Source organism: Panthera pardus, unplaced genomic scaffold, assembly GCF_024362965.1.
Source record: "Panthera pardus isolate Hobbes unplaced genomic scaffold, ASM2436296v1 HiC_scaffold_6, whole genome shotgun sequence".
NCBI classification, from domain to species: domain Eukaryota; kingdom Metazoa; phylum Chordata; class Mammalia; order Carnivora; family Felidae; genus Panthera; species Panthera pardus.
Genome location: NW_026526991.1, coordinates 11989104 through 12002492, shown reverse-complemented (window position 1 = coordinate 12002492; position 13389 = coordinate 11989104). Strand labels below are relative to the sequence as shown.

Genomic DNA, 13389 nt, shown 5'->3' with positions numbered 1-13389 from the left:
TAATTTCTCTACCTTAAATTATTAAATTTTCAAATAAAATAATCTGTGTGGATGATGAATTTACGGTGTTTATCACTTTCACATAAAAATGAAGATTTTTTTTTTTTTTTTTTTGGTATTCTAATAAGGGCCTACTCCAAAGTATTCTGGGGCTCCTGGGTGGCTCAATCAGTTATGCACCTGACTCTTGATTTCGGCTCAGGTCATGATCTCACAGTTCTGGGATTGAGCCCAGTGAGGGGCTCTACGCTGAGCACTGAGACTGCTTGAGATTCATTCTCTCTCTCTCTCTCTCTCTCTCTCTCTCTCTCTCTCTCTCTCCCCCCCCCCCCCGCCTCCCTCCCTCCTCCTCCTCCTCCCTGGCTCACACGTTCTGTCTCTCTCAAAATAAATGACTTAAAAAAAAACAAAAGGATTTTGGGGCTCCTGCGTGGCTCAGTTGGTTAAGCTTCCGACTTTCGCTCAGGTCATATCTCACAGTTGGTGAGCTGGAGCCCAGCATCTGGCTCTCTGCTGTCAGCACAAAGCCTGCTTCAGATCCTCTGTCCATCTCCCCCCACTCACTGCCCCTCCCAATTGCACTCTCTCTCACTCTCTCGCAAAAAATAAAAAAATAAACATTAAAAAAGGGATTTTATTTGTATTTTCATTATGTGTTTATTATTATAATCTCTGATAGATTACCCAAAGGCAAACAGATTAATCCTAAAATTAAGCTTCCTATGTGTAAGATATATACGAAAGAAATCAAAATTTAAAATCACAAATCACACTGAGAATGCATAGTGTTTTGCTATCTTTACGAGGATTTGTTTAGCAAAATGCATAACCAGCCTTGGTTTGGCACACTGCCCAATGTAACATCATCATACTCCTACACACATTAATAATCATTTTAACAATTCTGAAAAGAACATAGGAACCACCAATCTGGAGAACCTGAAGAAACTGGCATAAGCATAGCCATTTGCTGAATACCTACAATAAGTCAGGCACTATTCTGGGCATTTAACAGATAATTGCATACTTTTGGTATAATCCACAATGTATAAGGAAATATGTACCAAAGGATGGGACCTTTAAACATTGGGGGTGAGGAGGGAACAACTAGGAGAAAAGGAATAGATCAGTACTAGGCTTGTTCTTGTTTAACATTTTTAGAAATGATCTGGAAGGTAGAACACCTTGCATTTTCTCAATTTGTAACTGCAAAGCCAGTTAGGAGATAAATGCAGTCGAGTTTAAAAAAAAAAAATACAGAGTAAGCAGAAAAGAGGTAGGTGAGTTTCACTGGAAGCAAAGGCAACCCAGTGGACTTTGGGAAAAATCTCAATCACGTTTATGGGAGAATTACTTATGTTTTCAGTTCTAGTATAAGAAACAAACCTGAGAATCACCGTATGCCATTCTCTGAATCCACTGGTCCACTACAGTGCTAGGGGCAAAACACCTTAAGCAAGACAGAGTCCCCCACTCCCCATCACGCATTCACTACCCTCACGAAAGTCACAGTTCTCTTGAAGTTTGTGTGTGACTGCAGCCTCTGTACATTAAAAAAGACAACATGTCCCCCCAAAAATCTTTTTTAAAATATAGAGGCAGATGAGGAATCCCTACACGCAAAAAGGCCAGGACTAGGGCTCGGACGCAAATTTCCTTTGGCCTGGTATTCATGCTTCTTTCGTACACGTAGGACCGACATTTTATATGGCAGATGAGCTTAGAACAGTCATTACCACAAGAAAGAGTTAGTATGAGCTAACATCCAAAGAAATATTACGATGGTTCTCATAAACACCGAATAACAGCATCATAATGAGCACTGAACAAACTGAAGGATATTTTGAAGTGTGTCCCTGGCTTTCAAGGCCTGTATCACAGAGGACAGTTTGCTCCCTGGTGCCCAAGAGAAAGAAGGTGCAGTTGAACAGCCTGGATCTGACCCAGCAAAACAACTGGAGTCCCTAGTGGCTGAATATGCCCGGTAGGGTACCAAGGAGCAACTCATTCCAGGGCATTTTCTGGGATGGAATGTCTGGGTTCCTTCCAAGATCCTCCTTCTCACTCAACACCACACCAAACTGGAAGTCCTTCTGATTTCTATGAAACCTGCCCTTTCTTTCTGTCCCTAGAACCACAAACTCAGTTCTGACCACGTTATTTGGTATCTAGCCTCCTACTTCGCCCTCTGCCTCCCATCTACCATTCTTCCTGTCCGAGGTGCTTACCACCACCAGGGACCTCTTTCTACGTGCAAATCCCACCATGCCATTTCCCTGATTCAAATCCTCAACTATTCCCCACAGCCTAAAAGGGGGGGAAGGTCTAACTCTTATTAGGTGCCTACCACGTCACCCGGCCTCATTCTACTCTCTGATCCCCTCTTCTCCTACCACCCAGCGCTCTTCTCTGCTCCTAGCACACTGACCCACATTCCGCAATGACACCGCGTTTCTGTTCTTTTCTGTTTCACATTCTTACGCCCTTGAATATGGCCTTCTATCTGGCTGACTGGTTAATTCATCTTCCAAAGCTCACTTCAGTGATCCCCCCCCCCGCCCAGAGCATTTCCTGGCCCTACCTGTTCCCACATCTAGGTTAGGTACCCCTTTTCCCTATGCCTTGGGACCTAGCCGATGGTTCCTAACTGTTGGGGTTACTGACGGTGAACGACCTGAGGGTAGGAATTGTGCGTTTCATACCGTATCCCCAGTTCCTAACGCACTGCCTGAATACACAGCAGATGAAGAAATGTTTGCTGAAATCAAACAAGAATGCCTTGATTTCTAGCTCTAACCATTTACTTCACATACATGGGCACCTGAGAATGAAGAGTATCCATGCTGTTATCAAAACGGTATAAAAGTGTTCTTTTCTCCCAAAAGGATACTTGGGAATATGTTCAAATTTACAAATTTACTTCGGTATCTTAGAAATGTGAAGTTAAAAGGAAGAGGTAAAAAAGGAGAGTGGGAGAAAGGCCTCAGTTTTCACTTTCGTAGAATAGTTCAGATTCTAGACAAAATGATGCCCACTGATTAAAAAACAAAACGAAACGAAACAAAACCCAAAACTCACAACTTTAGGTGCTCTTCCTGCTCTGCACAATTTGACATTAGCTGTGACTCAACTTCCGTACCTTCCACCCACGTACCAGCAATGCTATAAAAGCAGATCCAACAGTCCCCGGCTAGAAGGGAGGTTTTGCTCCTATTTTCCCAGGCCGCCTCTGACACCCAAGTGAAAAGCAACATTAAAGGGATAGCATTTCCTGAAATAATAAAAACTTGTTAGTATAAAAGCTTTTCACAGCACGCCCCCACACAATAACCCTAAATGTAAATAACAATTTACACCTAATAGATATTAAATGCTCTCCCAGAAGCATCTCTAACACAATGCCACTTTAATATCCTTTCCCCCCACATTCCCTTTAGCATAAATGAAGCCAAATTAAGGGTAATTCTATTATTTCCCCACTTCTTTCCTCTAGTTTAGGCAGGGTTCAGTTACATAGAACCCATTCTCGAAAAAAAAGGTGAGGGAAGCATCTTATATGCTTATAAAACCTGAATAACCCTCCTATTTATTTCTTATCCCTCAAAAGTCAAACCTTTAGAACGAGACCCCAAATAACATACCTATCTAAGACATAGGTGAGGCTAGAAAAGTTAGAGAACGTTACTTTACAAGTTAGTATCTAGATTTGAGTAACATACTCTTGTATCTTTAAAAAAAAATCCCAAAGTCTACTCGACTAAAGTCACACATACAACTGAAATTATGTACACATTCTCTGTATTCAGTGAGAGATTAAGGAAATCTTAGACAAATATGAAAATGGGATGGGATCTAAACAAATTTATCCATAACCAGATGATCAAGATAATAACAGCTGGTGAATCTATGACAACTGCGATGGGTCTGCTGCTTCCCCAAGGCTAAATACCAAAATACGCTGTGTCTCCCACTAAATTACTGGACGTTCTCCTGTCTTCTTCGCCACCAAATCCCTGTGCCTGGCACAGTACCTGACACACGGTAGGCACTCAAAAAAATTCTCAAAATGAGAAATTAAAGAATACATATGTTCCCTGCACCTCATCCAGGTCGCCTTCCCCCAAAGAAGTGGACAGCTGTGGGCTAATTCACTCCACAACATTCTGCAGACCCGAGCATGCTGTAGGCAAATGGAGCTTTCAGACAGGCAGCTTTCTGTCTCCCAATCTTCCAGATGCCTAAGATCCTTAAGCTGTATCTGGCTGTCCGAAACCCTCAAGCACTTGGCTACACCCCCTCCAATGGAAGACCTCGCTTCTTCTTCCTCCAACTGCCCCATTCACCTCAAAATGGTAATTGGTGCCAACGTGTTCAGTGGGTGCCTCAGGACACACGGTGATAATAGGGAAACCCTAACCTGCCACAAGGGTTATGTTTTCCCCTTGATATTTTGTATTGTGGTAAAATACACGTAACATAAAATTTACCCTCGGTGATTTTCTAGTACAGCTGACTGTTGAATAACACAAGGGTTAAGGGCCCTCATCCCCCACGCAGTCGAATATCCATGTACAATTTTTGACTCTCCCAAAACTTAACTACTAATAGCCTACTGTCGACTGGAAGCATTATAGGTAACATAAAGAGACGATCAACACATATCTTGTACGTTGAATGTATTATATGCTGTGTTCTCTTAATAGAGCTAGAGAAAAAAGTAAGAATGCCATAAGAAAGAGAAAATATATTTACAAAACTGTAAAAAAAAAAAAATCCACATAAAAGTGGACCAAAAGAGTTCAGACCTGTCTTGTTCAAGGGTCAACTGGTATCATATAGGTTGGTAATGTGCTATCATTGCCACCATCCGTCTCCAGAACGCTCTGTATTTTTTAAAACTGGAATTCTGTATCCATTAAACAATAACTCCCCATTCTTCCTGTCCCTGTGAGCCCCTGGCAACAACCATTGCACTTTCTGTTTCTAGGAATGGGACTACCCTAGGTACTTCATATGAGTGGCATCATATGGTACCTGTCTTTTTGTGACCGGCTCATTTCACTCAGCAGGACTACTCTCATGGTTCGTCCATGTTGCAGCTTATGTTGGAATTTGCCTCTTTTTTTTTTTTTTTTTTTTTTTAAAGACTAATATTCCATTGTGCGTGTTACCATATTTCGGTGAACCATTCATCCACTGATGGCACTTGGGTTATTGCTTCCACCTTCTGGCTATTGTGAATAACGCTACTGTGAACACGGGTACACAACTATCTCTTTGAGACCTTGCTTTCGATTTGGGGGGGTATATACCCATAAATGGAAACACTGGGCCAGACGGGAGTTCTATTTTTAATTTTTTGAGGAGCCACCATACTGTTTTCCACAGCAGCTGTACCATTTTACATTCCTATCAACAGTGTACAAGGGATCTAATTTCTCCACACCCTTGCCAACATTTGTTATTTTGTTTTGTTTTTGTTTGTTTGTTTGTTTTACAGTAGCCATCCTAACAAGTTACATTTTAAACATCCAGCCAGAGGCAGTAATGTTTAATCCAAAAGAATAATTTCAGAAATAGTTTCTCAACAAATAGATTTTTTTTTTCTGGGCAGGGAGACCATAGTCATTGTCCTTTAAATCACAGCAAGCAAGCCCCTATCTATTTACTCTGCCTGTGTTTTAACCTGATTTGGTCTAGACTCGGCTCTACAAAAATCATAACTAATAAGATAACCAATTTCAATTGCGTACTCTTAATATAGGCGTGATTTTATTAACAATAAGAGCAATGAATGGTCAAGTTCTGAAAATACTTTTTTGCCTTATGTTGAGAACTCACTTTATTTCGTTATCTCAACACTAGCAATTCTAGAAACAATTTAAAAAACAGGTGCCAAATCTTTAATTAAAAAAAATACCGTTCAGCCATATCCTCAATGATTTCCAATGGCATAATGCATCAGTACAGAACCACACATGTTATCCAGTGAGGAGCTTTAATTTAACTAAGTATAAGAATATGACAGAAGCCAGTAAGAAAATTTTATAACTACAGTGGAGATAAAAGTTTAGGTGGCCTGGGAATGCGAGCTGGTGCAGCCACTCTGGAAAACAGTATGGAGGTTCCTCAAAAAACTAAAAATAGAACTACTCTACGACCCAGCAATTGCACTACTAGGCATTTATCCTAGATACAGGGATACAGGGTGCTGTTTCGAAGGGACATGTGTACCCCCATGTTTATAGCAGCACTATCGACAAGAGCCAAAGTATGGAAAGAGCCCGAATGTCCATCGATGGATGAATGGATAAAGAAAATGTGGCATATATATATATATATATATATATATATATATATATATATATACACACAATGGAGTATCACTCGGCAATCAAAAAGAATGAAATCTTGCCATTTGCAACTACGTGGATGGAACTGGAGGGTATTACGCTAAGTGAAATTAGTGAGACAAATATATGACTTCAACTCACATGAGGACTTTAAGACACAGAACAGATGAACACAAGGGAAGGGAAGCAAAAATAACATAAAAACAGGGAGGGGGACAAAACAGAAGAGACTCATAAATATGGAGAACAAACTGAGGGTTACTGGAGGGGCTGTGGGAGAGGGGATGTGCTAAATGGGGAAGGGGCACTAAGGAATCTACTCCTGAATTCATTGTTGCACTAGATGCTAATTCGGATGTAAATTTTAAAAAATAAAAAATAAGGGGCGCCTGGGTGGCTCAGTCGGTTAAGCGTCCGACCTCAGCTCAGGTCATGATCTCACGGTCCGTGAGTTCCAGCCCCGGGTCAGGCTCTGTGCTTACAGCTCAGAGCCTGGAGCCTGCTTCAGATTCTGTGTCTCCCTCTCTCTCTGCTCCTCTCCTGCTCAGGCTCTGTCTCTCTCTGTCTCAAAAATAAATAAAAAGATTAAAAAAAAAATTTTTTAATAAATAAAGTTTAGGTGGCCAACAACTATCTATTGCCCATTTACAAAGGCGCTGAAAGAAAACTGTTTCCCTAACTGAATTAATAAATAAGATTGTAAAATAGTTTTGGATCCTTCAACTTAAAATTGTTTTTCCAATCTCATTCATTTCCCTGATGTGGTGGAATAGAGAGTGTACTCTTAAAATTAAAATCTCATTATCTGCATTTGTAAGCTACTTGAATTTCAGATAGAATATAGCTACTAAATGGAGCAAAGCCAGGAAAGAGTTGTTTCAAACACTGAGCGCTACCTTTACCAATACTAAAACTTAATGACTAAAAAGATTTAGGGTGTCAAATACATTTTATCATAAACGAATAAAATTGCACTGCTAAAGACTAGCAAATGTTGTAATTTCTAAATAGGAATGCTTTAATCCACCCCACCACCTTTCCCTTGTTGGGAGGTGGCCAGTTTCCTACCCCAAAACTTCTTTTATACATTATAATTATTTTTTCCATAGATCTCTGATACTTCAATCTTCTTTGGGAACACTTTTGCTTTTCCAGTTTTTCCCCGCAATTTTACTTATACAACTGTTACTACAAGTCCCTTACTTTGCTAGCTGGGTCTCAGAAAAATACTGCTCACAGATGTTTCTCTTCAAAAGCACATCAATATTTACTTGGAAGAAGCTTTGTTTTTAATCTAGTCTCATGACACTTTCAGCCTTAAACTCTTATGTGGACCAATCTACTGTTTTATGCCAGTAGAGAAACAGTCCACAGGTAAGTAAGACCCACAAATATATCAAAACCTCATTGTGGTAAATACCCTTGACCTGAATAACTCAAAATAATGGGAACACATACATACAACAGAATATAAGTAAAACGCATAGTTGAAGAAACATAACCACATCCCCTCCCATCTGACTTCAATCCTGGTGGCCATGAATGAGAGCTGGGAGTTTCCTCTGGAGAGCTTACCCAATAGGTTCAATTAAAAATAGCCTGGTTAGCCTTTAGGCCCAAAATACACAATAGGATGTAATGGTTAGTTTGTCACTTCCTTTAACCCTATGCATTTCTGTCCAACCTACAGCTTAGGAGCTAATTATTAGAGAAATGGCCATTTCAAAGGAAAAAATAATGAAGTACCATGAAAATAAAAGTAAACCGAAACAAACTGAGAAAACTGCTAGTATCTGTAATTCAGAATTAACTGTATTAACCGTTTTTATCCTCCTGTTCTAAGTTTTCAGCACAATCCATTAATATTTCAAAGAATCGCGACCTATGAAGGATCACTTGGTCCAACCCCTTCGTTTCATACATAGGGAGAGTGAAATCAAGTAAAATGAAGCTATTTGAGCATATCATGGAGGTGGTTAACGCTATAGCTTGAATCAGAATCCAGGATACTTTAACTTCACTCACTATACTGCTACTAATTTAAAGGCAAATGGTAGATATCTGGAATACACTTCATAATGACTTGACATTTTCTGATTCTAGACTTCAGTAAGTTAATAAGATGCCACTAATCCCATCACAAAACAGTCTAAAACATTAAGTGTGTAGAGAGTGCCCCACCGTACATTACCTTTCTGAAACATAACAGCAACCGCCATCTGTGCTTGTCATGTACTCAGAATGAAGCCTCAAGTATACTTTAATACGGTGACTTAGTATGTTACATTTATAATGGCAAGCTCGCTGTGTTTAAACACACACACACACACACACACACACACACACACACACGCACGCAGGCACGCACGCACGCACACACGCACAGGAATCTCTCTGAAGTTTCAAGAACTTCTAGAGTTGAAAGTAACCTCCCCTGCCCAGTCCTCAATACTATAAAACTCAAACCTTCTGTTTCAGCAAATTAGCAAAGTACCATGGGAAATCTATGCCCTGAGTGGTACCAGGTCAAAAGACAGAAAGCTTATAAGCATTTCATCCCACCATAAAACCTTCACATCAATCAAATGGTACTTTAAAAAACAAAAAAAACGTTATAGCCCTCAGCTTACCTGGACAACAGGATATTGATAATCCATACAATATACACCATACATAGCAAAGGGGAAAAATATCTTCAGATAAAGACAGTACCAAAAGCGTCTATGCTTTTGCCTTGTTTGATCTGGCTGTCCTGTCCAAAGGGACTAGGTAGCACCCAAAAATCTCTGGCTGCCTCCCAGTCTACGCAGATAGGTCTGCTGGCTCAGATGATGAAGCTGGAGCTTGGTTCAGCCCAAGCGTCCACCCCAGTAACATTCAACACTACACAGAAGAAGCGTTCAGGGGAAAAGCAAAAAAACCTCCAACTGAGTTACTAGTTACAGCCTGAAAACTACAGTAGAGACTTGCTATTTCTGGTGGGTTCAAACTGACAACTCCACCACCAGAAACTCAAGAGGCAGAGAATGACAGCCAGGACAGAGAACACGGGCTCCTTAAAGAGGCAAAAACAAAAAGTAAAAAACAAACAAACAAACAAAAAAACAACGGCAGGAAGCATAAGGTATCCAGGATCCAAATGATATATATGTTCCCGGCTTCAAATGCGTCAGAGGGGAACACTCCCAATCCAGGACATGGAAAGGCAGATGGGTCTGGTGTTATTTCTCTACTCCTCCTTGGGTAGGGTGGCGCGCACGCACGCGCGCACACACACACACACACACACGCACACACACACGCCACACACACCCCTCCTAACCGTCTCCGGCAGAGACAGGTGCTAGGATTAACAGTATAAAACCCCTCTGTCGTGGCAAGGAAGGGCAGAAAAAAGAAGTCGCCCCGCTACATGCAGTAAAGGGATCCCTTTCATGACAGTGTATGTTTGTGTATCATTTAACACCTCCTTCGCTGTGCTTTAACAGAGGCCGGGACAGCTGGCAGGATCGGCACTAGAAAAGAGGGAGGTGGCCCCAGCTCTGAGGCAACATGAGTCCACCGGAGACCTTCAGATATGCAACACACTCTCTCAGCTGTTCCAATCAAACATGTAAGGATTAACTCCGGCTGTCTGCAAAAAAGGTGGGGGTGGAAAGGTCTTTTCAGAAAATCAGTTGCTCTTCCTCTGTTAGGAAGCTGCTATACCCACCCTACCATTATATACGAACACACATGTGCACGCATATTTCTATGCCAGATATTAAAAGCAGGAACAAACATGGACAGGTGTTAAGTCAGTCCGATAAAGCACGGCGGGTTGGGGTTCAAAGTTGAGACAGCCCATCTAAAACCAGAGGACTGCTAAAAAATGCAAAAAATAAACAAAAATAAAACCAGACAACTGCTAAGTAATTCTTAGAAAATAGGACATACAGTGAGCAGAAAGTGAATGCTTAGTAAGGGACACACTATTTATAACTAGTGCTCCTAAGAAATTCCCTACTTGGCGCAAGCATTCAAAAGTTCAAATGGTAAATAATTCTAAATTAGTTTCAAGGGCTATGATCTCCCTAATCTTGGAGAGCCAGTAATATTATAACATGTTTCAGTAAGATTAAACCATAAGGATTAAATGCAACTGTGAGGCATTTGTGAGAGTTTATGTATTGCTGTGCCCCCCGCCCCCGGTGCAATTTTCCTCCTTTTATGGTCATTGCATTTTATTTTAGGATTGTTCAGAAGAAATTGTTTTTTAAGAGTCAAAATGGCTTTAGCACATCTAAGATAGTTCTCTTGGTGAAACATGTACCTGAAATCGGTTCTAAGAGATTGGGTGGACCATTAGAACGTACTAGATTATCTTCAGATCGCTGGTATACTGGGTCTGTGCATTACACACGAGATACAATAATGCATTAATTCAGTGTAACGTTTTAAAATTTACTGAACATCTAGTACCGTGCTTAAACACTGGAGAAATGAACACAGTCCTGTTGTCAAGGACTTTACAGTCTTGGGGGAAATAGGTAAGCACACAGGTAAAACCAAAAGGCAAAAGGAGGCTACAGCACAAAATTAAACACCATAAGTCACTTCTCACACAAAGAATAACATTTTTTTCAAAGCTGCTCTTAATGAACACGTCCACAGTATCACTTTCTCACAACTATGAGCCTCTGGCTTTGTCAATTCTGACTCGGGATTATCTGAGCCTCATAACATTTTCATAACATTTTTGATTGGATTTGTCACATGTTAAGGGCCTTTCATATACATTCTGACTATCCCCTACACCACTATTAAAGCGGTAACTAAGAAATAACAAAAGTAATGTTTCTGTAATAAAATCTGATACTAAATTTCTACTTTTTTTTTTAAACGTTTATTTATTTTTGAGACAGAGAGAGACAGAGCATGAACGGGGGAGGGTCAGAGAGAGAGAGGGAGACACAGAATCCGAAACGGGCTCCAGGCTCCGAGCTGTCAGCACAGAGCCCGACGCGGGGATGGAACTCACGGACGGCGAGATCACGACCTGAGCTGAAGTCGGACGCTTAACCGACTGAGCCACTCAGGCGCCCCACTAAATTTCTGCTTCTAATCACAAATCAAATAATTCTCCAACCCTTCTTACTCCTTGTACACCATACCATTCCACATCCACCCTACTGCATTTCATACAGAGCAGTACAGCAGTACTGGCCACATAAGATACTTGTAAACTAACATAAATCACTATTACATCCTTGATGTGACTGGTATCAAGATTCCTCTCGATAGGAAGACTGGGAAACGATGCACGTCTTATAAACCACGGAGGGCTGCAATAATGAACTATGGCTGATAAATTTCATGAGTTAACTCCGTTCAATATTTGGTGAATTAATTACGGAAGATCCCAGAAGTTCCCAGATGGTACTGTATTTAAGATGACACACTATAATTCAAATTCTAGAACTGATAAAAAAAAAATTGTAAGTTTATTTATCTGCCTTGAGAGAGAAAGCGTGAGAGGGAGAGGGACAGAGAGAGGGAGAGAGAATCCCAAGCAAGCCCTGTCATTCAGCGTGGAGCCCAACACGGGGCCCAAACCCACAAACCGTGAGATTACGACCTGAGCTGAAACCAACAGTCATAACCCACTGGGCCACCCAGGCGCCCCAAGAACAACCTGTATAATTTAAATTTGAAAATGGTCTCCACATATGTTACTGCGAGCCTTGTCAATTTCGAGAGCTTTAAATTCTTCTTGAGGATAGATCTATACATACAGGGTGAGAAGATGTGACTACAATATTAAGTGAAAAAAATTATATTGCTGAATAATGTAGAGAGTGTAATTCCATATTTTTAAATGCACATATGTATCTCTGTATATCAATCAATAAATCATGTATTTAATTTGTAAGCTTTATATATCTTAGATACGTTACATAGTCACGTGCACGCGCGCACACACACACACACACACACACACACACACACACACATATATAACTTACTGGTCGATACACATACCAACAGATGCCACATATATACCATGTACTGTATGTAACATATATTTATATACACACACATATGACAAAACCTACATCTCTAGGGGGGGTGGGACGGTGAGGAGGTTTTCATTTATTACTTTAAAGACAAACTTCTGATATGTTTGAATACATTTAAATTAGCCTTTGGTGCTCCCATAATTTATCTTTTTATAAGTTTAAGGGAATCAAAACAGTTTCCTTTGAGTATAAGTACTTTAAAACTTAGCCATACTTTCTCAGCCTCTATACTATCACATTTGCTTTACTTTACATGATGGCCTGACTATAAACTCTCTGGAGGACACGGATGATAAACAAACTTAACCATGTCTTACCTAGATTCTGCCTATTAATAGTTTAATAATTATTTAAACTAATAATTAGTTTAAATAATTAGCCCCCTTCAGAAAAATGACAAAATAATTCAGCATCTCAATTATAACTCCCTGTATTTCTTGCCTGTTGACTCACCTCTCGTAAAAAATTTTAAATTGTAATATAGTCAAAATAAAATTCTAAAATATATGCCATTTGAAAAAGTACACACTTTTTGCAATATTATGACTGCTTTCATAGTATTGAAGTCTTTGTTTACTCATCAGTTATAAATACAGAAAATGGCTGTTCATATATATTTCATGCATCTCATTAGTAAGACACCCAGATCACAGTTCAACAGCTGACATACCTATAACACATGTGTTAGACAGAATGTAATGATATCAGAGAGAAACGGACCTAGTAATATTTAAGAGTGAGGTATCTAGAAGCTACCTTGAGATTCATGAAATTTAAGTCTCGGAGGCATCTCAAGACTTACCAAGTACCGGACAGCCAGACAGTATTGGGAGATTCTTCTCTTTTCTACTCTCTTGTTCTTTTTTCCTTCTCTCTTTCCTTCCCTTCTGCCTACGCCACAATCCTACCAAGAGTATCCACGGTAGGATGCTTAACACAGACTGCAAGGACTTCCGCTCTAAGGTATAAAATTAGTT

The 13389-nt window shown here is 40.2% G+C and overlaps 1 protein-coding gene across 25 annotated transcripts in view; it reads right to left on the bottom strand.

The window, feature by feature from the left end:
* The window catches only part of RBFOX2 (RNA binding fox-1 homolog 2), a 285909-nt gene that overhangs the window by 104127 nt on the left and 168393 nt on the right, over nucleotides 1–13389 (bottom strand). Inside the window, exon 1 of one of the 25 annotated variants that reach the window (XM_019446757.2) lies at nucleotides 8984–9572. The exons of the other annotated variants lie outside the window; for them this stretch is intronic. Within the exon in view, the coding sequence (XP_019302302.1) occupies nucleotides 8984–9028 (45 nt within the window). The 5' untranslated portion in view covers nucleotides 9029–9572. Of the gene's footprint in view, nucleotides 1–8983; nucleotides 9573–13389 lie in introns of those variants that run through there. 25 annotated transcript variants of the gene reach the window in all.